The sequence below is a fragment of the Vicugna pacos genome, chromosome 30 (genome assembly GCF_048564905.1).
Source record: "Vicugna pacos chromosome 30, VicPac4, whole genome shotgun sequence".
Taxonomy (NCBI): Eukaryota; Metazoa; Chordata; class Mammalia; order Artiodactyla; family Camelidae; genus Vicugna; species Vicugna pacos.
This window is the reverse complement of record NC_133016.1, coordinates 3,465,714-3,492,367: the sequence shown is the minus strand read 5'-3', so window position 1 is coordinate 3,492,367 and position 26,654 is coordinate 3,465,714. Positions and strand designations below refer to the sequence as shown.

Below are 26,654 nucleotides of genomic sequence, written 5' to 3'. Positions count from 1 at the left end.
TCTATCACGTCACCTCTAAAGGCATCTAGTGCCCTAAAGCCAGAGTCAGAGTTCTCAGCACTTGCTCGGCCCGCACATCCAAGTCCGCGGCATTTCTCTGAGGACTCCTCCCTCCCACACACTCAGAGCATCTGCCTTGTCCTAGAGGCTGGCAATACAGAGACGGGGAAGACAAGGGCTCTGCCCAGAGGACGGGGGCCTTCGGCACCCCTGCTTCACTGGAGCAGGTTACTAGGCCCCCTCTGCTGTTCACCTCTGGGCCAGACACACGGAATAGGAAAACACTATGTATTTTACAGATACACAAAAGCACACAAAATATCAAACAGTCCCTCACGATAGAAATTGCACATATATCCTACACATACACAGTACTGTAAGTTTACACCATCCTTCTTTTTTTAAAGTGTTTGTATATTTAAATGTTTAACAGTCCTCCCAAGTGACCACCAGGCCCACCTCAAGAAGACACTCGTACCTGAGGGCCTCTCTGATTTTAACCGGAAGGCCCAAGTAAGGGTTGACAGGTTGCAGAACCCGAGCGAGGGCTGCTTTTACAGATGTGATCTGTTTTGTAATATATTCTCTCTTCCAATATCCAGCTTCTTTATCCCCAACTGACAGTAAGTTCATAGACACAGCTGTCTTCTCCACTGAATTAACTTTCCAATTAGATCTTTTAGGTGAAAAGGCAGCTGAGTAGATTCTGATCCAAATAAAACTGGAGGAAAAGAGGAAAGATGTTATGTGTCTAAGAGACACTGTCACGTACCTATAATAATAACATATTGAATTGAAGACACACAATAACCTTTAAGCAGCCTGGCTCCATGAACACGTGAGGCCACACACTGACAGCTGTCCGTGTGTCAAGGTGAGCTGCAGTTCACGTGTTTTAGAGTCAACAACCCTAAAAACACACACTAACAGGAAAAGCTTGTTTCCAGGGCAGAGTTAAAATGAGTGATTGCGTATTATTTGGTATCATCACAAATAAGAACAGCCTTCTTACACCAGTAATTGAACAGGAGACCCATTATAGAAAACAGCAAGGAGTGTATACAATGTGATTTCCTATCTTAAGAATATACATGTTTTTAAGAAAATCAGAAAGGGTATACACACACACACACACACACACACACATGTTCACACAGAGAAACGTCAACAGTAACTGAATTGTACATTCTATTTGCCTTCAATATTTTAACTTGTCAACAATGAACACGGACTGCTTGCACAAAGAGGAAAAAAATGAACCTTATTAACAACTAACAATGACGTTAACATCTTTTGATCACCATGTGCTCAGCACTTCAAATTATGCATTAAGTCATTTGATCCTCCCACAGACCCATGAGGCAGCTACTCTTACTGCCCCACTGAGCAGAGGATGTGACTGAGGCCGAGGCAGAGTGATGGACCCAGTCTGTGCAGGGGCGTGGCAGAACCACCATGAACTCCTGTAGCCCTGCCTCTTCAGCAGCACAGGGAAGGGCCCAAGGAAATGGAACAATTCTACCTGCATTCAGAGAGCCCACCGGCTGCACGCCGCAAGGCGAGCCCGTGATGCTCCCGCTGCCCGTGAGGAGCCCATGAGGAGGGGCAGGAACGGCGCAGGGAGTGAGGCTGAGACCAGGGTACCCCTAGACACCCCATACACCCTATCAGGGAAGAGGAGAAATGTCTGCAGGAAACTGTGGCAGGGGTTACATCAATTTCCTCAAGTGAAAGGTGAACTTTACATGAATAAAGATACTGATTTGCTAATTTATGCCTCACACTTGTGAGGCAGAGAGGGACAGCCCAGGGACAGCGGGGAGAAGGAGCAGGTCCAACCTGCAGGAGGACCGGGGGCCGCGGAGACCCAGGAGGGCGGACCCATCGCAGAGCTGGGCCTGGTGCAACCGCGGCGGGAAAGGGGTGCCTCCTCCGTCCACGCAGCACCTGGACTTTCCACCCAACTCACACATTCACACACCCCTACCGAAATCTCTGTCCCATGTAAGGTTTTCAAGTCACTTCTCCCCTCGAAAACCATTTCATGGCAAGATTCATACCTTAAAGTACTCAGGTTTCAGCCCCAAATGTCCGGGCCTCCCTCGATGTGCTAGCAGGTGCACAGTGATGAAAGATGAGTCCATGTAGGCAAGTCTGAGCTGCTTCATCAAAGCCCCTTGAGGAGACACTTTTAAAAACTCCCTCTGCATAAAAGTCCATTCATGTTTTCTTATTTATTTTAGTCCTCATTTCACTCCACTTACGTGTTCTTTCACTTCAGCGAGTCATCACTGAACCCCAAATTTCCCTCCTGAGCACCCCAGGAACCACAGCTGCTTCTGCTCCTTCCGTGCTCCCCCCAGTGCACACAAAGTGCAGGACAGACCCCGTGCAGGGAGACAGGGGGACGGGGCAGGGGCAGAGCAACAGCGGCACACACCCCCGTTACCGTAACTGCCCTGACCCTTGTACAACGGACCACTTCCGCACGCATCATCTCACTTAATGTACCATCAGTGGAGCCTCAAGAGAATAAAAATGCCTTAGAGAATTAAAATATTATATATTTTGTTCCCCCTGATTATTTATAAAATACAACCGTCAAGTTAAAGGTCCTTTTAACATCCTGCAAACCCCAAACACATTCATTTCTCCATCACAAAGCGCTGTCTTGTTAAAAAGCTAAAGTGGATTTAAGGACAAGAGCCTGTTTGTCTAATCTGACACTCAGTCAAGCACAGAAAAGCTTCAATCAGGTTGTTCAGGAAACAGAGCCAATCTAACATTCTTGTTTCCACGACGGCTGGAAACCAGACCCCCCACCCTGCCCCACCCCACCCCTGTCATGGTCCAGGTCCAGCCTGATCCGTGCCCCCTACTAACCCCACTAGGCACCAGTGTGTGTGCTGAGGCTGCCACGTGTGGGGCAGGGAGGTAGTCCCCCTGAACAGTGGGGCTGCCCGGGGGACCCCATCCTGGGAGGACTCCCCATTAAGTCAACAGAGTAACTGTCTATGGCACGTACTCCTGGCCTCTCTTCAAAAGCAATGTTCAGAAAGTGCCATTAACTTTCCAAACACATTCATTGTTTACCTATTCAACTGTTGATACATCCTTTTAGGAAGTCTGACTATGAAATCAGACTCTTAAAAATACAATTCAACTTAAACAATTAAGATTCATTCTCTAAAAACAAAAACAAACATGAGAATAACTTCAAAAGCAGCTCAGATTTTTAGAGGACAGCTTCCAAGAAAGTGGGACAGGTGCGTCCTCAGTCACAGGGCCACGCAAGAACTAAGGCCCCATGCCCGCCGCGGCCCAGCGTCTGCACTGTGTGGGCCTGGAAGTCAAGTGGACAGAGGGACGGAGACTAAGAAACTTATGATCCATGAGTTTCTCTAAATAGTCTGAGTTCCATCCTTAAAGTAAGAACCACCCCTAGAAAGCCAGTTTCGGACACTTAGTTGACTCCTTCTTTGACAAACGCCTCACTGCACCCTGCGTTAGCGGGCATCTCTTGCTCAGGGTCACTAAGAAAGAGACACAGAAACTGCGCTACACTCATTAGAACTCCTTCAAGAACTGATACGTGACACAGACATATATTCTCTCCTACAGGAAACATCTTTTTAAGTTAAGAGAGAAGAAGAGCACCCTGCCCAACCAGAGAATGGTGTGTGTCCCCTTGTCATGAGAACTTGACTGCTTATTAGTATGACTTGGAGAGATTTTTAAAACACAAGACCCTAGAGCACAGAGTTAAAACCTCCAGAAACACACACCAGCGATCCAAATGTTTTTTTACCTCTTCCAGCCGGTCCTCGGCCGCTCCGTGCACTGGCAGCGAGGAACCTGCATAGATGCTTCTTGCTCACTGTGCTCAAGGCTCAGCCTCCCCACGGCCCTCCGTCCGCTTCCCCATCTACTGAACCACCAGTGAGATGTGCATCCCCACCTTGATCCTTCCCCTGGTTGACGTGCAGGGTCTACATGGGATCAGTATCTGTCTGATCTTTTGGTGCTGAAGTCGAGAGACGCACCTCAAAGCCAAGACGCTCACTTGTAGGCCACAGAACTCACCAGAAGTTAGAGAAAGCCCAGCATCTCACCCCCCAAACGAAATTCTGAGTTGCAGACAAACATCAGAGCAACAAAACAGAAGAAGCAGTTTCATCCCTTTTCTCACAGATGCCCCACCAGCCCAGGCGAGCTGGGTGAACCTCGTCACTGCGGTCTCCTGCTCCCAGGAGCAAAGGCTCGGGGAGGACTCATCCTCGCCACCTCCGAAGCCCATCACACTTCCCCGCCAAGCAAGTTCCATGGCTGACAAGCCTGGGGTCTTCCCAGACACACCTAACCGAGCCCCTCCCTTGTCTTTCCTTAGGCTCCTCTCTGCAAGCCCAGGGCCGGGGTCAGCGGGGGCAGGTCCCGCTGTGCTGCCAGAGACCGTGTGGCCAAGTCTCTCTGCCCCGGCAGGTGCAGCAAGTCCTCCTGGCCAGCAGACCAAGCGCCACTTTCTCCAACAGCTGCACCAACAGCAGCTTTGATCTTCTTCAGCTCATGCGAAGAGTATTCCCTTCTCAAAGCATGTCAATACAAATCTTTGAAAATATCACACATTAGACATCTTTCTACTCATGTCTAAGACTACTCTTGAAATTCTTTTAAATTTTAAAAAAATGGTTAAAAAGCTCTTACTAGTTTTAACTATGTCCATCAAAATGCCATCAAACATTACAGAGAGATTTGGTTTTCTCCTTACTTGTCATTAGCCAGATGGTAAAAGCGCCAGTTCACACACCCAATGCACAGAAGGGTCACAGCATCCAAGTAGGACAAGATCTTCAGCAGGATTTCTGAAGGCAAACTGAGAGAGGGAGAAATCAGAGAAAGACCGAGAAAACAACTGACCATCTCCAAACAGACAGCACTGAGCAGACCCTCCCTGTCCTGTACAAGAGGCTCACTGCACCCTCACCTGCAATTGTTTCTCGATTGATGTGCTCTGGTTAGTACAGTCTCATGACATAAACCAACACAGAGGTGCAAGGGTACAAAAAGCTAATAACTTCCTTGGCATTTGAATCACATTCCTACACCGTGAATCAACAGGCAGGATTTCACTGTCTCCCTCATGAAACTATGTACTTCATGCGATAAATGGAAATAACAGTCAGAGAATGCATTCCTAGCTACAGACATACCTCAGAAATATTATTATAGGAGGGTCAGTCCGCAGTAAAGCTTATATCGCAATAAAGTGAATCCCATTAACTTTTCAGTTCCCCAGGTCATATAAAAGTTATGCTTACACCATACTATAATCTAATAAGTGTACAACAGCATTGAATCTAAAAACAAAAAGTACATACCTTAACTACAAAAGACTTTATTGTTAAAAAACATTAACCATCATCCGAGCCCTCAGTGAGTTGCAGCAGTAACATCAAAGATCACTGATCACCGTAATATATAACAATGAAAAAGTTGGAAATACTGGGAGAAATTGCCAAAATGTGACACAGAGACAAGAAGGCAGAAAAACGCTGTTGGAAAAATGGTGCTGACAGACATGCTGGTGCAGGACTGCCACAAACCTTCCACAGACACAACATCTGCGGAGCATGATAAAGCGAAACACAGTCAAACAAAGTCCGCCTGTATTAATAAGAAAACACATACCTCCCCCCACCCCAAAACCACCAGTGGAACATCAGGAAATATCAACCTGTTTCCCCCTAACCTACACCACGCCCACACCCTGCTCCTGCAGTCCTGACAGCTGTCTCCAGGGCTTCGAGGAGGCCCCAAGGCCTGAAAGCTTCTCTGATGTATCTTTTTCTTTTTCATTTATCTGGCTAAATAAATATCACATTGAGATGCATTCTTAATCTCCCATCTATTTCTACGATCTTAGAATTTTACAAAACACCGTAAGAAACTGACAGTGCCAGAGGCATTACTAGCGTTTCGAAGTCAGGAGTGGGCACTTTGGAGCCTCAGACAAAAGGAAAAATGGAAAAGAAGCTACAGAAGATTGTACTGGGGTGGGTGGTGTCTAGGGATAAAGGGCGAGCGGGAAGTAAACCCTTGGATCAATTTAAAGCTGCTGCCCACTCTCCACCCATGATGTTAACTACTTTAAATGTTTGTGACAAAAATCAGCTTAATGAGTGTTTCATAGGAAAATAATCAGTCCTAAAACTCTGATAATACTGAGAAAGAATGAGGTGGATCCTTGGAAAAAGACATATTTGATACACGTTACTACGTAAGCACTACCCTGGCTCAAAAGGGTCTGAGATATTTTAACCCGAGGCATTCCGAGAGTTTAAACAAGTAGCTTTGCTTGGATATTAGTTAAATCCCTCCTCTCAAGTAAAATTCCTTAATTCACAGTCAGTAAATTAGACACTAATAGTGAGCAAAGGTCTCCAACGCTAGAGACAGCAAAGGGTTGCAGCACCCCCACCGGCACGGGGTCAAGCTGCAGTTTGGGGTTCCCACCTCAAACCCGCCTCCCCACCTAACTCATAAATGAGTTACATCAGTTCTGCCCCAAATGTCTCCAATTTGCCAGTCTCTCTCCATCTCCCCTCCTTCCAGAGAACCGAGATAGTTTTAGAAATCACAACACACCGCACCTGTGCTGAAATTCACCACATTGTTACTGACGGTCCAGGCTCCTCCCACAGCCCGACCCGGGCCGCCCCACTCTTACCCACCGCCCACTGCCCAGCACCGCTGCTCCATCCACAGGCCAAGGCCCCACCTCTGCCCGCCTAGCATCCCTCTCCAAAGGCTCTTCTCCAAGCTTTTTCATCTCCATTTTCAGTTCTCAGCTTGAACTCCACCTCCTCAGAGAATTCTTTCCTGACCACCCTGCCCCACTAACCTGGATGATGGAGTCCATTTCTCTTCCTGACAGCATGTATCCCAATTTATGATCCACTCCTTTTTTCCACCCTGTCCCTCCCGCAAGACCATAAGCCTCGTGACATCACACGTGCTCACCACCTGTGCCCTGCCCCGAGCACAGCGTCTGGTACAGGGAAGGTCCTCAGAGTTTGACAGACAGATTAGCTGAATGAATATTTGTTCTATTTCTCATATCAGATTATTGTACGACAGATTCTATTCCCAGAGAATAGGGTTAAAGCTTAAATCCATGTTCTTAATTCTTTCTTTTCTGGCTTTCTGTTTCTTTTAAAACATAGCAGGAGTCTGTACACTGTTAGCTAAGCTGGTTTGACATGGTATTAAAAGTTCAAAAGTGGAAGTCAGGCAATGTACGTTTGAATCTGAATTTTGCAATAGTGCACTATGTGAGCCTCACTCCCTCCACTGTAAAACATCTATAATAACACTGCCCTCTCAGAGCTCCACACGACGCTCAGCACATACTTGGTGCTCCAACCTGTCAGAACAGTACGAATCCATAGACATTTCAGCATCAATTTCAAATAATCCATTTTTGTAAAAGTTTCTGCAGGTCCCTTTGCTGCGGTCAACATACAAAACCCGCCACGGCAAAACGGGTCCCAAGATGCTAAAATATAAGAAAGTCAGAGACCCCCTGAGCTTTCAAAAGAATGCACTTTAATCTTCTTTCTCCTTTTTCAAGGATCTTTATCAACTGGAAAATGAATAATTTTGAAGAACATTTTTTAATGGGAAAATGAAATTTACTTGAGGACTTAGAGTCCAGCTTCACGAGACTAGTCTAACGACGAGGGTGATGGTGGGCTGGTGACTCACGTCAAACTCTCTGGGCTGCACACCCTTCCTACACAAGGCTATTCTTAGAGCTCGAAAAGCAGCTGGTATACGCAGCACCACTCTCTCTAATAACTCCATCCCTGGAGCCCCCCGAGTGTGGCAGACTTCTGCTCCTTACCTCTCCAGACACACAGGGCGGCTGGTGGAGGACGTCTCAGGGCGCTGGTCCTGGTGGGCACAGTGCTTTACAGTAGTACAGCCTGTGGCCAGTCTGACACTTGGCCCCTTTCTGAAATCAAACATGGAAAATACAAGCTATAATGAAAGGTGAACTGTCCGTTCCCCTCTACAAAACTATAGGGGATTCATAAACTCCAAAGACTCCTCCCTGCGAAACTTCACTGACGAAAGAAAGGGGAGGGGAGAGCGGAGGAAGGGAGTGAGGGCTGTGAAACATTCAATGTCCCAAGTAAACCTGAAAACGGGACTCACTGTGATGTATTTTATCACAGGCTTTCAGCACAGCAAAGGGGTGCTGTAAAATGTACCTAATGGAAACAAAAGGGAAAAAGATAAAATGCATCAACTGTCTGGTTTTGATGATACAACAGAAACCTAATAAAGATAACATCAATAGAATAAAAAAGCTAAAGTCTGTGAACCAGCACGGCCGTCCCCATCTCTGGCTTGGCTGATCCTGGAGGGGTGACGGCTGCTTCCAACTCTGGCTCTGGCAGTCACACCCTGGAGGGACCAAACATTCATCCACGAGTGTATTTACCCTTTAACATCTCACATTCAATGGAATACATTCTAATTGGCCATTTTTTTTATTATTTTAGGGGTAAACAATAAACATAAAATAGTGACTCTTACAATCAATGGCTTTTAAGATTTGCTGAAAGAAATAGACTCACAGACATAGGAAACAACTATGGTTACCAAGGGGGAAAGGGAGGGGAGGGATAAATTAGATATCTGGGATTAACAGACATGCATTACTATACATAAAATATACGAGGATCTCCTGTATATCACAGGAAACAGTATTCAATTTCTTGTAATACGCTATACTGGAAAAGAATCTGAACATACATATATGTACATGTATAAATATGTGTAACTGAATCGCTTTGCTATACACCTAACCTTGTAAATCAACTACACTTCAATAAAAAATAAAATTAAAAAAAAGATTTGATGAAATAGGGTATGATATTTTATGCAGTTAGTGGTTAGCCCCTTTCAGAAGTTCCTACAATAAATTTGTATTAAAATCAGTCCTAGCCAGCAGTACTCAGCAGCAGCTTGGGAGGGACTGGGAACACCTGGGCCATCCAGCTCACAGCTCCCCACTTCCAGGCAGCAGCCCCCAGAGCATGCCTGGTGGACATGCTCCTTCTCTCAGGAAGACCTGGAAGCTGCATGTTTACCCCCGCCAGACACACACACACACACACACACACAATTACTGACACCCTCCAGCCCAGCCTACTTTAGAAGTGACCAAAACCCAGAGTACACATTATTCACACACTTAGTTCACCAAGGCTATGGCTCTAAGGATGTACTTTGTTCACCGACAGTTTAACCACCCCCCACCTTCATTTTTCCTTACAAGATGATTTCCTGGACACATTCAGACTAACTCTCAAAAAGGATTTGGGCAATAATTGGGGGCAAGATGAAGGGGGGTCCTAAGAACTTGGAAGTAAGGGCAATACTCTTCCTGGAAGTGGAAAAATACAATCCACACAAACAGATATGAACAGAGGATGGCCCTCAACCCCGAGCATGACCCGCTCTCAGGAGGCAGGGGGAGTGCACTGTCCACAGGCTCGGCATGGCCTGATGCCTACGGCAGAGATGGGCAGGCCCTTAGAGCCCCTGACAATCCCCCAGGTGCTCCTGAGCAGAGGCTGAGTCCCTCTTCCCTTGATAGAGTCTTCCCTTCAGGATGGCCCACGATGAGCCCCCAAGAAACATTAGCTCTCCTCTGCATGCTGGCATCTCAACCTGGGAGAGGCCGAATCCAGTAAACCCTTCCAGACCCTGCTGGCTAGCCAGGCCTCTCCACCCAGCTTCAGCAAGGCACTTGAGATGTTCTTTGTCTTATCTGACCTCCTAGCCCACGCATACTTGGGAAACGCAGAGCAGCAAGAGGCCAGGGAGAGTGCTAATTTGGGGAGCTCTGTAATGCCCTCTCCCCTTTCATCAGAGAACTGCACCTGTGCAGTATATTTCTGTACTTCTGTTGCAAGTTTTAAGCAAAGATTTCCACAGTAGAAAAGCTTCAACTCAGCTTTGACCCGGCTCTAACACGGCAACCAGAGGTAAAGCATAATTTCCTAATTGTATTAATTTCCTACGGCCGCCTTCACAAAGTACCTTAAACTGGGTGGCTTAAAATAACAGACACTTATTGTATCACAGTCTTTGGGGCTAAAAGCCCAAAATCAAGGTGTGGGGAGAGCCACACTCCCTCCCAAGGCTCTAGGAAAGAATCCTTGCTGGCATCTTCCAGCATCTGCTCCTTGCTGACAGTCCTCAGTGGCTGTGGCGACAGCCAACTCCAATCTTTGTTCCATCCCTACATGGTGTGCGTGTGTGCCTGTCTGTCTGTCTTCCTACCAAACATCACATTCAATTTAGGACACACCCTAACCCAGCATGACCTCATCTTAACTAATTACATCTGCAAAGACCCTATTTCCAAAATAAAGTCACATTCTGAGGTTCTGGGTGGACAGGAATTTTTGCTGGGAGACGGGGTCACTATTCAACACAGAACACAATTTTTCAAAGTATTTTAAAGTGATTTAAAATAATTCCTCATTTTAAGTTGTTAACTGTTCTTGTAAACTCTTTATGACCTGTGTTACATAGTCAAAGAAAGTATCTTCAGTTGACAAAGGTTTCTAACACTTAAGCTTTAAGTAAAAATAATTTCTATTACTTTTCCATCAAATAGTAACAATACCCAGTTCCCAACCAGTGGCCCTCAGACCCCTACAAGTGTGGAGTGTCACGTCAAGAAGTCTGAGAGTGTGTACACACACTGCATGAAGACTGAAGGAGGAATGACTCTGATACTGTTTTTTAACTTAAATGAAGACTGCTGTGGTTAATCAAATATACATTTATTTGGGAGCATTAGTAAATTAGTAACAGCTTTTTGCCATTGTGTATTTTTCTCAAAAGATGCCCCCCTCAAAAAATCAAAACTATTACCCTAGGCCTTTCCAGGGGAACTGAAGAAAAGTAAATCAATACATCATTCAGTTTCAATCCAGCAACTGGCAAAGCCCAAATCAAGGGGAAGCACAAGCACGGCTCTCTTGCAGACAAGCCGGCACTCGCCCTCGCTGCGGGGAGCACCCCTGGCGCGAACGGTCTGGAAAGCCAAATCCTAGTACAGATCAAGATCCCTAAAAGTCCTATCTATATACATATACATACATACACACACACACACATACACACATTTTTTAAGCCAAGAATTTCACATCTGCAAGTATACTCCAAGACAAGAAAATGAGCCCAAAGACTTCACTCAAGAACGTCCATATCAAAATTGTCTGCACTGGGAAAAGTACTGGAAACAGCACAGGGATTGGCTAAACTGCAGGGCCTCTGTGACGCGAACAATGTTCAGCCAGTTAAAACGGACCATTTCAAGTGGAAGTGTGTGCAACTGAAATGAGCACATGGCATCTCCCAGATGTCCACGCGGTTAGCTCCCTCACCTCCTACAGGCAACCATTCAAATGTCACCATCTCACTGAGACCTCTTTTAGCCCTGCTCTTGAAAACTCCAATCTGCACTCCACACATACGCACACACACGATACCCCTTCCCTAGTTTTTCCCCAGCACGTGTCCCTGTCCAACACGACACTTTGCTTATCTGCCTGTTCACTAGCACTGGGGGGTGAGCTCCAGGCCGGCAGGTCTTTTGCGTGAGTTTTGTTCACTGCTGGTCTGTCAGCACCCACAACGTGCCCAACATGCAGAAGGTATTCAATAAATGTCTGCTAAGTTAATAACCTATCAATTGAGAAAACAGGTTATATCGGTATGTGCAACAAAACCTTATTTTTGTATTTGTCTCTTAAAGGAAAAGGCAAACACATACAAAGAAGAGAGGTCTGGAAGAAGAGGTAGCAAAGTATTAGCCAATAATACATCTGATTCACAAGGTTACAAGGCTTTCTGGTGGTGGTAGTTTTAAAATTGGGGCTGGAGGATCGAAGAAACAGAAGACCATGGACTTTCTAATATTTCTTAATATACTGAATATGTAACAAATTGTGGGGGGTTTGTTGTTTTAATTGCAAAACTGAGAACCCGATACACAAAAGGGTTTGGGACCACAGTTTCATGGCACAATCCTTTAGGCTGGAACCATGGTTCTCAAAGGCCTCCATTCTGGGCACTAGGTCCCCCGAAATCTGGGAGCACAGCCTGGAGAAAGCCCAAAATTTCTTTGAAATCTCTTGTTTAAAAATTAATGCACATGCTTCATTGTATGGGTGTTATCAGTGTTTCTTTCCCTTACTTAAAAAGTGTACCGTGTTACTCACCAGGTGTTTACCATTTCCCCCCAAAGCTGTTACGCTGACCTTCCGTGCCGATGGGCACCCTGTGCGTCCCCTGCCCACTGCTGGAGAAGTAGAGCCTACTTGTTGCTGTTTCGTTTGGCCATAATTAAGACGGATCTCCTGAGTCCCTCATTTCACAGATCAGGAGACTAAGGCTCTAACGAGGCACTTAACAGTGACTTCTTTAAGGTCCCAAGCTAGAGGCCGAAAGCCCCAGGGCCCTCACCTCCTGACTGTCCCTCCAGAGCTCTCTCTACCATGTTCTTACACATCTTATCAGTGTAGATTTTGGTACCATTGAAGGCACATCTCCACTTCTCCATAAAACAAACCAAGTGCACAGTTTAAAGGGTTAACTACAATTACCAATCAGTAAATTCCATGTATGTCCTCAGGTTGATCTATACCTACAAAATGCACATTTAGCTGATATAATTAGTAAGATGACACTTAGTTTAAAAATGCTTTTTTTTCCCCCAAGTGATAAACTTTACTTGATCGCTTTGAATAAGTTCAGTATTTTAAAAACCTACTTCCTGGGCCTAATTGTTAATATCTAAAAAAAATCAAAGAAATTAGGCCAAGTAGAAATTAAGCCAACTTGCTATGCTTTCTGCTTTGTTTAAGATATTTATACATCTTTATTATTTCATGTTAAAAAGATTTATACATATCACATATTTTTGTGTGGTTCCTTGTTAAAAACTAATTTTTCTGCATTAAGACATTAAAAATAACCACCTACTTAGACTATATTAAATCATTCTTAGAAGCTGACTCTTCTTTACCAAAAAGAACATATGTATCACCAAATCACAGGCTGACGTGCAGACTCTCATGTCAGGCATAATCACAGGCATTCTAATTACATCATTTCAATAGGAAGTTCACTCAACTTACAAAGTAATAGATGATTCATTATATAACATTCTGCTTCCCACTAACAGAGTATTAAATGTAAAGACTAATTTTAGTAATTGTGGCAAACTGATTTAAAGTTCAAGCTTCCCATTTAAATTCCAGTCTTTCTCTCCTACATAAGAATTTTGCAGGCATTGTCACCATTTTGTCCCAAGGCTTGTGATCTGTCGAGCACTACAGCTATTCTTAAGAACCAACTATCACTACAATACTAAGGGACAAGGCCCTGCTTCTGAAACCAGGGTAAGTGGGGTAATATATTCCAGGATGAACATGGGACACAGTCCCGAAGATACAGGGGGGAAAATATAACAAGTACTTGAGCTGTAAGTAACAGATCCCTTTATTATGCTTAAACACAGACACTCGGTTTATTAGGTGTAATATGCAGGGCTTTTTATATCTATAAATCAAGAAGACTTACAGGCAAAAAGATAACCCTCAGAATGCAAACAATCCTTAGCATTATCCCTCCACCTGGTAATCTAACTGGGATGATGGGTGCAGAGCTAAGGACAGCTCACGATGGAATGGGAGGGGTTTAATGAGAGGGTACCACGATGGCACATGGATACTTCTGACATCCTGGATCATTCACTTTGTGAAGCGAGCCATTATCTTTGGAGTTAAGCTGAAATTCCTTTCGGAAAGCTGCCGCCGCGTCCCGCTCCCTGCTTCTTCCCTTCTCACTCCTCAAAGTTGCCTTCCCTCACTGTAGAAAAGGACCACCCTTCTGTTCCAGGCCACTGCAAGAGAAGCGGGGCAGAGACGAGCCTCCAGACACCAGAACAAGAATACCACGTGCCCTGCGCTTGGGGAGGAAGACGGCAGGAGAGGATGAGACGCTGCGCACCAAGAAGTGGGCGTCTAGAAAGTACCGCTCCAGGGTGTGCTTAGAAACGCAGACTCGCCCTTGACGTCGGAGGTGCAGCTCCCAGACCAAAGTGCCTAAAAGAGGTACCTGCTTGGGGCCGAGTCCTCCAGTCAGGAACCCGGAGCGGGAAGCAAAAACCAATGTTTTGACGGGCAAGGTCTACTTCTTTAAGTTATAAACTCACGAAGAAGACAAAAGGAGATTCCCGGTCCCAGAGTAAGGAAGCAACTTTGGGAACGCTCTGGAAGGGGGGCCTCCCAGCGAGCCGCGGGCGGAGCGGGATGGGTCGCACCTGCCTCCGCAGGTGGAGCGCATCCTCGCGGCGTCTCCGCGAGGGCAGCTCGGGGTCGCGGCGCTTCCCGGCTCCCGCTCCCGACAGAGCCGCTCAACTGACTGAACTGAGGGTGGAGGAATATTCGCGGGAAGCTCCTCTACTAGTAGCATTACTCGGGGCAACCCCCCGCCAAGCTGTGGCGACCTCCCCCCGCTGTCCTTCCAGACCTTTCCCGCGCTGAAAGGAGCCGCGAGCGACCCGCGGGCGGACTGACGAAAAGAAAGAGGAAAAGCTGAGGGAAAGTGAGAGGCTCCACTCGCGGGGCTCCCCGGGTGCACTCCCCCGCCGGGCGGACCCGGCATGCGGCCCCGAGGGTCACCTGAACTCCGCGCTCCCGGGTACCGAGCAGAAGCCGCCGAGCGCCGGGCGCCGCGCCAGGAGGCCGAGGCAGTGCAGCTGGAGGAGCCGCCCGCGTCCGGTCGCCATGGCGACCCAGCGCCAACGCGAGCTGCGCGGCGGCGGCGGCGGCGGGGAGGAGCGCGCCGCCGGGCCACGCCCACCGACGCAGGCGCGTGCGCAAGGGGCGGGGCCGAAAGCGACAGCGCCTTTCCACCGGCCCCAAGAGCGCTTCTAGAAATTTCCGCGGCCCGGCCTGTGCCCACGACCAATGTGCAGACGCCGAGGATGCCAGTCGGCAAGAGGGCAGCTTGGAGTTTGGGGCACCGCGAGGGCTTTGCGGCGGCTTCCTCCCTCCCCACCTGCTGGCTCTGGGCTAGTTTGCGCCCCTTTCCCAGGGAAGAACAAACGCAAAGGTTGCATCATGTGCCCATAAGAACCAGCAGAGCCATAGTCAGACTGAGGATTTCTCGGTCCTCCCAAGAGGGTCGCAAGAACATGCAGTGTGTAATTGCTAACTAGACAGGTGCAAGTTCAAGAACTTCGTGAACTAAACAGAGCCCGCGAGACAAGTCCTGCACACGCCTTCCTGTTGCGCCAAGAACAGGCAGCGCATGCGCAGGCAGCCTGCCCAAGGGTGTCTGGGAAGGGGCGAGAGGATCGGGCGCGAGGATCGGGCGCTCTGCCACCTTGCATTGTGGGAAATGTAGTCCTTGTGCTTTCTCCGCCGGGGCAACTCCATGAGAGGTGCCGCCCTCAAACTACTGTTCCTAGGAGTCCCAGGGGTTTCCCAGGGTATCTCGGGAAGGCCTGGTGGGGACAGTGTGAATGTCAGCATAAAAGGTGCTCAAAGCACTTTAATTCAAGTAAAAAGAGGGCCGAAGAGCAAGAAACGTGGATGTCAACTCCTCTCGGGAGACTTTTTGTCTTGATTTACGCTGTTGAGCCAGCGTTTTTGCCAGGTGGATGTGTGGACCTGGGTCCACGTCCGGCTGGGCGTGTAGCTGGCAGTGACGGTTTGCTCGTCGCAGTCGCGTCTTCCCCACCGCGGCGCAGTTTTCCGTGAACATGATCTGTACTTTGCTGCGAGCTGTCCGCTGTACGGAGAAGCTGCACAGGTCCTCGGGGAAGCGGCTGTTCTTGCCACACTTGGTGTTTAACAAAGCTGGCTTGCAGACTGAGCCCAATCTGAGGTGGAGGCTGCAAGAGCAGAGGAAAACGGTGCGGCCAAAGTGTATTTTAGGAGTCACCCAGAAAAACATCTGGACGCAAGGACAGAGCCCCCCGAGAGCCGAGGAGGACAGCAGCAAACAAGTGTCTGTGCACAGAAGTCAGAGCGGGGAAACCGTCATCTCGACCTCACAGAAAGGTAAAAGGGATTCTCTAACGGTCAGCCTTTCAGCAAACGTGACGAGAGCTGGTAGTGCCCTTTTACACAAGTTCAGTTCTAAGGATAAACAGTTAACACAAATTAAAAGGCAGAACCGTTAAACACAGTTTAGAGTCAAAGAATATAGGCCTACAATTTTCTTCACAGATTTGAACTCAAATTTGAAAGTTAATTTTGATATAACTTTGTTGAATTATGTCTCAAAGTTTTCTCAATTGTTATGTTTTCGTGTGGAGAGAGCTAAATAAAACTTAACCTCCTTTAATACTTTCTAATAGACAAGCAGATTCGCCAGATGTTATTTAATCTCATTTGAGTCTCACATTTACTCTTTAAGATATTAGTACTCATTACTACATAGGAGGTATGTTTCCCCAGTTTCACACAACTAAAAATTGAATGTGAATTTTCCTGATCTCAGGTTTGTAATATCCAGGCCAGTGCTTTTTAGGACAACCATTCACAGGTATTTCTTGAGCTTCCATTTTTCTCTGTGCTTAGCACTTGAACAGTTCTAATGAGTGTGCCAAAGACATCTAATACACGAATAGCTTACCACTTGGGAAGAAAGTAAGAGTGTGAAACAAACAGTAAAAAGGCAGCCTAACTGTGCTATCAAAAAAAAGTAGGGAAGATATGATAAAGAGTAACAGGATAGAATATACAGAAAAGAGAGATTATTGAGTCATAATCCATAGGGATTAACTCAGGCAGTTCAATTTGGTGGTGGCTGTTGTGCCCAGATACTGAGTTAGACTCCGTATAGTACAGAATTTAAGATACCCAAAACATCACCCACCTTCATATGATATGGGCAGTAATCAAAAATACAGTAGTTCATCCCTGATACTTGAGCAGGGTTGTGAGGGATGATTAGAAGTTCAGCACACAAGGAATAGCCTGTACGCAGAGGTCAGAGGCACTGAAGTGTCAAACAGCAGAGATCAAGGCCTCTGGCTGGAGCTCAGCGCCGCTTACACCGTGGCGGGCAGGGCCTGCTGCAGAGCCACATCCTGGTCTGGCTCCGTTCGGGGGTGGCAGCCTTCCTGTAACCTAGTGAATGGGTGGGAGCGGTTTTCCCAAGTATGGAACGTGCTGCCTCCAGGGTCCAGAGAGTCCTGTCCCCAGCTGTCATAGGATGTACAGGACGTAGGTAATAGTTGTCTTTTCTTGGGATGGGATGTCCCGCAGCCTCTCCCCTACTCCACACCATACACTGCACTTCTCAGAGTTTTGCTAGTGTGGGCGGCAGACCCTGGATCTTTGCTGGGCTCGGCCCCATACTTGGAGTACACCCAGCATACCTGCTGCTTGTTGCCCTGGGTTTTGACGACCATGATGGCACAAGTGGAGTGGACAGATGTGATGTGTTGCGAAGTGTCCAGAACAGCATTGTCCAAAGAAAACTCTGTGCAGTGAAGGAAACACTTTATATGCCTGCTGTCCCAGTGTGGTAGCCAGTAGCCACATGTGGCTGTTGAGCACTTGAAACATTGCTATTGTAATGGAGAAAGAGTTTTTATTTAATTTTAAGTAAATTGGAAGATTAAACTCAAAGTAGCCATGTGTGGCGTGCGGCTGCCCTGTTGGACAGTCCAGATCCAGCCCTCTGGGCCCTTCACGCTGTATTAAAAGCTGGTGGGAGACCTAACGAGTCCCGGGCAAGACCACGCAGACACGGTTACTGCCAGTCTCAGGTCGCTACGCGCTCCTGCTGCGGCGCCTTCTCAGTAGCGGTGGAGAACGTGTTCTCCAGGGCAGTGGCCGATACCATGAGTCCGTTTTAACGTGCTCCCCTAAAGTTATTTAATTGAGTTTGCCGCAGCCCCCCGCCCTCCAGGCGCTGCCTGGTTTCTGTCAGGGGCAGACTGGTGAGTTACACGGGAGCAGAATAGGGACCACTACCTGCATCCTTAGTCTAAGAATAGCGCTGCCTCTGTCCCCCCACCCCAAGACGTGAAGTGACACAGGGACGAGCGGCTGCAGGGCTGTGTATAAAAGTGTCAGGTCTGCAAAGGTGGGCAACAGGCAGCTGCCACTGACGATGGTGATAAAATAACAAACAGACTTTAAAAATATGTGGACGATGGGTGATCCTCAGCACAGGGCCTTGCGCATAGTAGATATGGCAGATGTTTCTGGGTGAAGAAACGGGAAAGAAGCTTCCTGAGAGCCTCGGTGCGGCCGCGGAGATTGTGCGGAAGGCAGGTGAGAGTCCAGGATGTTGGGGCCCAAGGCCTGACTTGGGTCCCAGGGAGTCACCCGGCTCCGGATCAGCACAGCCCCATGTCCTCACATGGCCTGGACCACAGCTGGCGGGTGATAGGTATTGTGCTTTGTGGCCTTAATGGAGAACGGAATGAAGGGTTCTCCTTGACAGCCTCTCCACCCCTGACCCGTGTTCAGCGACTGTGTGGATCAGGCCCAGGGATTACACAGGTTTTGGCAGATGCAGTCTTTTTATCATTTGAATCACATCTGTTTAGTTAGCAATCTGGACTGAAAGCCTAAAGGATTGCACTCTGCCAAAGAGTACTTCTAAATAAGCATTATTTCATAAAAGTAGCAGCAGCTTCCTATAAAAAAGGGAAAAGTAGAGAAGATAGTAATAGTGTCTTAACATTTTGTTGTTCTTCTGGGAAAAAAAGATTTTGTAAGAGATTTATGTTCCAGAAATCTGTGTTCTTTATGTGGTGAATAAATTAATTTATAAATTCAGGAAGCCATTGACTTTCCAGCACGAGTGAAAGAGCCTAGTTGTAACAGTAGCACTCAGTCCTTTGCATATGTGTGTAGGTGCATCTGTAGATGTAAGTACACATACATATGTGCTCTGTCCCGTGATCACATCTTGATTGGATTTATTTCACTCTCAGAACTTGTATTTAATCCATGTGCACATCTTTTATTAGTGTTGGAAAAAAAGTGCAGTATCTGTGTAGTTTCTTCATCTTTTAAATCTGTTGGATTCACACATCTGCCCAGCCAAGTAAATTCCTGTTCTAAATTCTGTTTTGTGTGTCACCGCCAGCAGGGTGGCAGGACAGGGGAAGGTCACTGACTGTTGAGGCCCATTTGATCCCCTGACTGCAGCTGACAAAGCCAACACGTAATGTGTGAACAGCACACTGGCCAGTGGTGCCTAATCTAGGCCAGTTGTTTCCACTCCAAGGGCCTGGATCGCTTCTTCAGAGGATTTCCTCATCTTACCCAATAAGGAGGTGTTAAAATCCTGCTACTTACATAAAATTTCTATTCCTAAGAGCTGCTCCCAGAATTCCACTGTGGTTCTTTTAAAAAGCTTCTTCAGGTGGTCCTGATTCACAGGCGGCTTGACAACAGCTGCTCCAGAACACGTGCAGACCCACTCTTTAGGTCCTGAGCCCACATCTCACCTGCTAGAGGTGCTGTCGCCAAGAGCATCCCTGCTTGTCTGGCACACGTGTAACCAGTGGTGTTTTCTCTTTACAGTGAAAGAAGCTGGAAGAGATTTTACCTATTTAATAGTGGTGCTTGTTGGAATCACCATCACAGGTTGAAAACACAGCAAGTATAAAGCCCCTGAGTATCTTCCACTTCCCACTTGTCTCGTTCTTGCTTCGCTTGATCTTCCTTTTCTGTGATTTTCAGGTGGCTTGTTTTATACGATCTTCAGAGAGCTTTTTTCTTCATCCAGTCCTAATAAGATATATGGGAAAGCCCTAGAAAAATGCAGATCGCATCCCGAGGTTAGTCCTCCCCAAGATGGAGTTTCACGGGCTCGGATAACAGGGAGAGAAATGTTGGGGTTGCGGGGTGGGTGGTGGGCAGAAATCACACACTGGTTCCAAGACTAGAGCAGTTTACATAATAACAATATAATGGTTGGACTTTGTTTTCTGTACTTGAAATGCTTTGATTAAGAGCACCCAAAGGTCCATGTGGCAGTGTTTCCATCCTAATTGTACAGGAGAGTCGTTTGACTAGTTGTCATAGATAATAAGTGCTTAGCATATACCAGAGTGTTAAACTCATGCAATAAGCTTCCGGTCATCTTAAAAAACTGACCCATAACCTCATGATCATACTAGTAATTGTTGACACTTTGCGAGCAAACCATGTGCCAGGCACTATGCTCAGTGTTTGAGTGCATCATGTTTATTAAATCTCACAAGAGCCATTTGTGTTGGGAACTGCTGTGACCCTGTTTGCCGAAGGAACCGACATTTAAAGAGATTAAATAACTTAGATCACCGAGCCGGTAAGTGGGAAAACCAGAGCCTGAATCCAGTTATCTGATTCCACGTCTGAGGCTCTGAAGCACAGCCCAGCCTGTGCAAACCACTCCTGGAGGAGGCAGACACAGGGAAAAGCCGCCTCGATTGCTTTAAGGATCCTGTCCAGAAGGAAGCTTTACATAATGCTTTCCAGTCACAGCATGAAGCCAGTGCAGCCCGTGAAGTGCCAGGTTTCTGACTCCCTGGGTGGAGAGCTCTGGCGGTGAAAAACGTCACTCGCTGAAATCTTAGTTCTCACGCTCTGAGAGAAGGTGGCAAATAGCATCATAAACGTCGGGCTCCTTCTCACGCAGACCAAGGAGTGATGGCAGAGAAACAGAACATGCAGTCCATGGGGAGGGAAGATTTGGAACCCACCGATGCCCTCAGTGTCGATGCCCCGCACTGGCTTTCCCTGGGGCCCGGCCTGCAAGTGCTCCAGCAGTGTCTCTGAACACGTCTGGGAGGGAACCGCACGCACTAGCCGACTCTGGCATCTTTCTCTTCTTACTGGGCCCTGGGCAGTCTGAGAACCGTGGAGAAGGAGGCAGGGAGGGAGATGCCTCTGAGTAAGTTGAAACTCAGCAGGGAATAAAGGAAGTCCCCACTGTAGTTAACTGGGAGTCCCAGTAATTCCTGACAAGAAAGGCTTTACAGGCCGCAAAAATAAATGCGAGCAGTAGTGTAATGATACGTCAGGATGCGTCTCCAAGAAGAGGTGAAGGGTCGCTGTGTTGCTCTCAGACTCGGCCTTATGGATCTGCAGCATTTTAAACAGGATGAACACAAAGAGTGGGGTGTTATTAAGTCATAACTTAATCTGCTGCCTAAAAAAGCTCTGCAAAGAGTCAACTTGAACAGTTCAGTTCTGCTAACGTTTGTCAATGGGCCGCTCTTTGCCGGGCACTGTGCCTGGTTGAAAAATAGCAAATCCTGATGTTCTGACACTGACGTGTTTAATCTGTTACAGTAAATGATTTGGACAAGCGTTCCAGTTGTTTCAGCTACCCAGTTCTTAAATGTCTCATCTTACATGTTCCTTTTTATTTATGCCTGAAAATTTTGATGCTGAAGACAGACAGCATGCTGACGCCCAACAAAGAAAAATTTCCAGAGTTGAAGCAATATTTTAGTTTGATATCCAATTCTGTTTTTTTGAAAAGGTTCCAAAGGTTTTGCTTTTTTTTTCTTTTTTTTTAGTAAAGGTAGATTTATTCAGAGAGATACATTGAAAGGCAAGAGAAAGGCCATGAGGTGTAGGAGTTGGGTGCTCAAGTGTTTTTGCATTTTAAATACAGTAAAAATTACATTTCCATTTCATTGTGAGTTTTCCCATTAGGAATAATTGATTCGTACCTCTAGATCTGGTTTGTTTTAAATAGATCACTACTTGTTTTCATTTGTGTTTAGTGACTTAAAAAGTCATTTTGATCTGGGAGCTTTTAGTTTTAGCCACCATTAGATAAACTGCACTAAAAATGTTCAGACTTCACATTTGAGCACTGCTTCATCATGTTTGTTTTTCATAAAAGGGGAGCAGGAAGGGCCCACTGTTCTGAGAGTACAAGTCTCTGCATGAAATGTTTGATTGTTAATTATGGGATGATTGTTGCATAACTTTTTCCCAGTTTTCTTATCACTGGAGTCGCCATCTGGAACAAGTCTCGGGCTTTACTGATTTTTTTTCTTAAAATAAATCACTTGGTTTATCAGAAAATACTTCCCTAGGAAGCTTTAAAAAATCTCGTGGCTGAAAGCGTGGTCCTCATTCTCAGGTCATCAGCGTCTTCGGGGAGCCCGTCAAAGGCTACGGGGAGGCGACGAGACGCGGGCGGAGGCAGCACGTCAGGTACTGCAGTTGCTGAAATCGCAGGGCTCGGGGCTGAGTTTCAAATGAGGGTTCAGGCTTGTGTTCTTTCCTTTTCTCGACAGCTTTGTTGAGTACGTAAAAGACGGGCTGAAACACATGCGTGTGAAATTCTACATCCAGGGCCCCGAGCCTGGGAAGCAGGGAACGGTGCACCTGGAGGTGAAAGAGGTGAGGGCCCGACAGGAAGAGGACTCGGAGCTCGGAGCTCCGCACGCACCGGGGAGCAGAGCGACACCTCATACGGGTTTGTTTTTTCTTTTTTCTCAGAACCCAGAAAGCGGCGAATATGAATTTCGATATATATTTGTAGAACTTGAACCCTACTCCAGAAGAACTATCATCGTTGAAGATAATCGATCCTAAGATGGTTAAGAGAACAGCAGGCGTGTGCTCCCTGATGGACATGGAGGGGGCAGGCTCTGCCCTTCTCAGCCCTCTTCCAGAGTCTATTTTGAATAAAATAGGGAAGAATAGAGCTCATCAAAGTGAAGGCAACGGGGTAGTTGTTGCAGTTAGACAGACTGAATTAGAGATTTCCTTGAAGTGAGAGATCATGAAATAGAGCATACTTTGTTATCTCATCAAACCGCCAGTCATGGGCAGTGTTTCTGCTCTTAACATCATCTTTGTGGTAAGAATTTTTGGTTATGAAAAATTTTACACCATATAAATAAAAAAAGAGTTCAGTATTTTACGCTTTTTTTATGTTACGTAACTGTAAAATCTGTGAAATAAAGTTGAAACTAACAAAAAGATGTCAGTAGCGGCTTCCTTCCATGTATTTTGGAATCTGACTCGAAGTGAACATTTGAAAATATTTGAGAACTACAGGGAACGAAGCCATACACTCTTCAGAATCATCGTAGCTGGATGCACCCATTGCAGGCAGGGTCTAGAGTAATCTGGTCTGTCTTCATATTTCCCCCTGTGAACGGGGCACATTGTACACAGTAGCACAAGGGCAGGCTCTGAAGTCGGGGGGATCAGGGTTCTCACCAGGTGCGGGGGCCCCATCAGGCATCACCCTCACACGCACCTGGAGCAAAGAACAAGATCCCTAAGAGCAAAGACATGACCAGTTTGGGTGGAGGAGTGAATAGAAAAGTACAGTGACTTCAGTTATGGTCTTAACGGTTGTGTCCCTGCAGAGCTCACATGTTGAAGCCCTAACCCCCAAGTGACAGTGTCAGGAGGTGGGGAGGGTGATGAGGTCATGAGGGTGGAGCTGTCGTGAATGGGATTGGTGTCTGTAAAGAGACCCCAGAGAACCCTCCCGCCCCTTCCCCACGTGAGGACACGGCTGGGAGTCTGCAGCCTGGAAGACGGCCTGAGTGGCCTGAGCCTAGTCTCAGCCTTAGATTTGATTTACCTTGTTACCCTGAATCCTCGAGTCTCCCCAGACTTTATGCATTCGCATACAAATATGTGAAAACCCTGTTTTCTGTTCTTCACTATAATACTGTGTCATTCTTTCTGTGGCCTAAATTATATCTGATTTTACAATTTTGGCTACACCTTTTTTCTCCTTCCTGCATACATGAGTTTTAATCCACTCCCAACTCCCTGTTCCCACCGCCCCCTTGCATACCAGGTGCTCCCAGAGGCCTTCAGCCAGGAGGTTAGGATCGGTCCCCACACCATGTCTCTCCCCAACTAATCTTCCCCCCTCACTGCACGAGAGCTGGCCTAAACCCTGGGTTGACTGCTCGCTGCGCCACTCACATCCTTCAGTGACCTCCTACCGTCCTGAAACACTAACTCCAGTCAGCAGAGCCAGCGCAGTCAGCTCCCATGCTCCACCCCAGCCCCCCAGCCGCAGCCCAGCCACCCAGACAAGCTCACTGCGGATCACTCCTGAAGCCCCTTACGTTCCAGAGTCCACTGCTAGGCTGTTGTAAGGCTGATGTGTTTTGCTACTAAACATTCCCAGGTACTTGGAGTTTTCTTAATGCTTAATTGGGCCACTCACATTCCTTTCTTACCAGAGCAGTTACGGAAGCTATTGTTCTGTTGGGTAGGACTTCTCTGCCCCTCAGTGGCATTTTCAAAAGCCTTCTACTGAATTCCGTAACATTCCACAAGAAAAGTGGGGTCACGTGGCATTGGTCCTCAGCCATACGGGGCGGCGAGGAGCCCTAGTTTTACTCATGGGGGGGCACAGGGCTTTATTATTCCTTGGGAACCAGAAACAGGGTTTCTCACTCATTCAGTCTTTCAGTGCCTCTTAACACCTGGGTCCACCAGCTGTGGAACAAGAGAGGTCGCTACCCACAAAGGGACTGAGGCCAACCTCTTGGTTTTTTTAAAATTTTATTGATGTATAGTTGATTTACAATGTTGTGCTGGTTTCAGGTGTACAGCAAAGTGCGTCAGTTACACGTATACATATATATATATTCTTTTCCATTATAGGTTATTACAATGTACTGAATACAGTTCCCTGTGCTACACTGTAGGACCTTGTTGTTTATCTGTTCTATACACAGTAGTGTATATCCGTTACTCCCAAACTCCTAGTTTATCCCTCCCCCCACCCCTTTCCCCTTTGTAACCATAGTTTTCTGACCTTAAGTCTATTTCCAGTTTGTACGTAAGTTCATTTGTATCTTTTTTTTTTAGAGTCCACATAGAAGTGATATCATATGATATTTCTATCTGGGGACCAACCTCTTCTGATTCCCATTTTGTTTCACCCTCTTGTGCACCCCAGACCCTCACGGTGTCACAGACACAACACACACACAGTTTGACAACAAAGCCACAAGTGGTGACAGCAGGAGAATTCCTAAGGGGACACTCCAGGTACAGGCCCCGGGGCTGGTGGACCCCAGACCCATCACGGAGAGGAGTCAGGACAAAACCTCCAGGAACAGGCCGCCCCAGGCCCTACCCGCTCCACCCGCTGAACCCCACGTGGCCAAGTCCTTGGCTTAAGCACATACCCCGGCTGACCTCATCCCTTCGAGAGCCTCAGTTCACTCATGTCTCTGGCCTGTATTACAAGGGAATTCTCACAGTGTGGACGGATCTTTGGGGCCCAGCATTCAGGTGCAAACAAGAGTGCCTGCTGGAGCTGCAAGTGGCTCGAGCTCATCCATTTGTGTGACCCCAGAGCCAGGGATGTGACCCAGGCTTGTCTGACTCTCACGTCCTGGGTATTCAGCCACTACCTGATCTTCCCTTTCCCGTTTCTTTACCTCTTAGCAATTCGGTTTCCTCATCTCTCGTGTGAGGACAGCAATACCACCTCACAGGTTTTATGAGGATTCCATGAGCAGGTGCAGAAGGCACTCCCTCTTTGGCACCTGCTACACGGCAGCTGTCGGTGTATCTCGTCTTCCCTTTAGGTTTAGATCATAGATAAAGTATCATTTTCATTTTTGTGTCCCCAGTGCTTAGAGTATTTGGAAGATAGTAGGTTCTCAAAAATTCTATTAAATCCAAGCCTTGGAAAAATCTACAGCATACTCCTAAAACAGAGGCAACACAGTTTTCAGAAGGTGACTTAAAAAGCTGGTGAATTCCTAGTATGCCAGTGAAAACAGAAGGCGACAGAAATTGCGGATGCAGACTTGTCACACCCAAAAGCATTTCTACATTAGTAAAACAAAACAACAACCAGAATAATATAAATCTAATTCCTCTAGAAGGTTGAGGTTTCCCCAGGAGCAGGGATGGAAGAACGAAAACGTACACTGCTCTTCAGAATACACACACACACACACACACACACCAGCAAAAAATGGTTCATGGAACAACCAACTTGTAAGACCACTTCATAATATGATAAAACAAGAATACAAAGAAAAGTAGTATTTTGATCAAATAGTTAGTAGAACTGCAGTAAATGTTTTGATTGGTGTCTACTGATTTGACCCTAAAGGGTGTTTTTTGCATTTTTAGAAAAGAATGTTTTCAAAGTAAAACATTTCTTTGACTGCAGTGAAAATGATCTAATCATTTGCATTAACCAGATACATTGGATATTCTGGAATTATCCATCGACTGTACAGAGTGGCACCACGGCCCCACCTTGTTTTCCACCACAAGGCATGTGGTGCTGGCGGCGGTCGGTGACTTGCACATATCTTGTAAGAAAGGGCTCCCAGGTTCCCCTGACACCCAGATGACCTGTTGAGGCCTCTGCCCCTCGTCCACCAATATCCCATTTCCAGATTCCCTACCCAACCTAGAAAAATATTAGTCGAGGCTTCTCTGGTTCACAACCATCATTCTCAGATCTCTGGTAAATTACAAAATGCCTCCCCTTCTCCTCCTCTTTCTGTCCTCTCTCCTTTTTCATGAAACTTGTGAACTTTTGTTAAAAACAGTTAACAGCAATGCAAATAC

At 46.8% G+C, this 26,654-nt stretch overlaps 3 protein-coding genes across 10 annotated transcripts in view; 1 reads left to right on the top strand and 2 right to left on the bottom strand.

Moving 5' to 3' along the window:
• The window catches only part of NETO1 (neuropilin and tolloid like 1), a 659,228-nt gene extending 654,378 nt beyond the window's left edge, over nucleotides 1-4,850 (bottom strand). For all 8 annotated transcript variants that reach the window (XM_072952155.1, XM_072952157.1, XM_072952156.1 and 5 more), the window contains exon 1: nucleotides 4,766-4,850. In XM_072952155.1, the coding sequence (XP_072808256.1) occupies nucleotides 4,766-4,772 (7 nt within the window). In that variant the 5' untranslated portion in view covers nucleotides 4,773-4,850. The remainder of the gene's footprint in view (nucleotides 1-4,765) is intronic.
• Nucleotides 1-14,908, bottom strand: part of FBXO15 (F-box protein 15) — a 37,789-nt gene extending 22,881 nt beyond the window's left edge. Inside the window, exons 1-4 of the mRNA XM_015247014.3 lie at nucleotides 14,772-14,908; nucleotides 7,901-8,011; nucleotides 4,766-4,870; nucleotides 479-721 (exon numbers count right to left, since the gene is read on the bottom strand). Coding sequence (XP_015102500.1) covers nucleotides 479-721; nucleotides 4,766-4,870; nucleotides 7,901-8,011; nucleotides 14,772-14,878 — 566 coding nt within the window. The 5' untranslated portion in view covers nucleotides 14,879-14,908. The remainder of the gene's footprint in view (nucleotides 1-478; nucleotides 722-4,765; nucleotides 4,871-7,900; nucleotides 8,012-14,771) is intronic.
• Nucleotides 14,909-15,447: 539 nt separating this feature from the next.
• Nucleotides 15,448-23,059, top strand: TIMM21 (translocase of inner mitochondrial membrane 21). Its single transcript, XM_006213210.4, has 6 exons — nucleotides 15,448-16,157; nucleotides 19,650-19,712; nucleotides 19,809-19,906; nucleotides 22,210-22,283; nucleotides 22,367-22,472; nucleotides 22,572-23,059. The coding sequence occupies exons 1-6, from the start codon at nucleotides 15,857-15,859 to the stop codon at nucleotides 22,665-22,667; spliced, it is 738 nt and encodes a 245-aa protein (XP_006213272.1). The 5' UTR covers nucleotides 15,448-15,856; the 3' UTR covers nucleotides 22,668-23,059.
• Nucleotides 23,060-26,654: the final 3,595 nt, after the last annotated feature.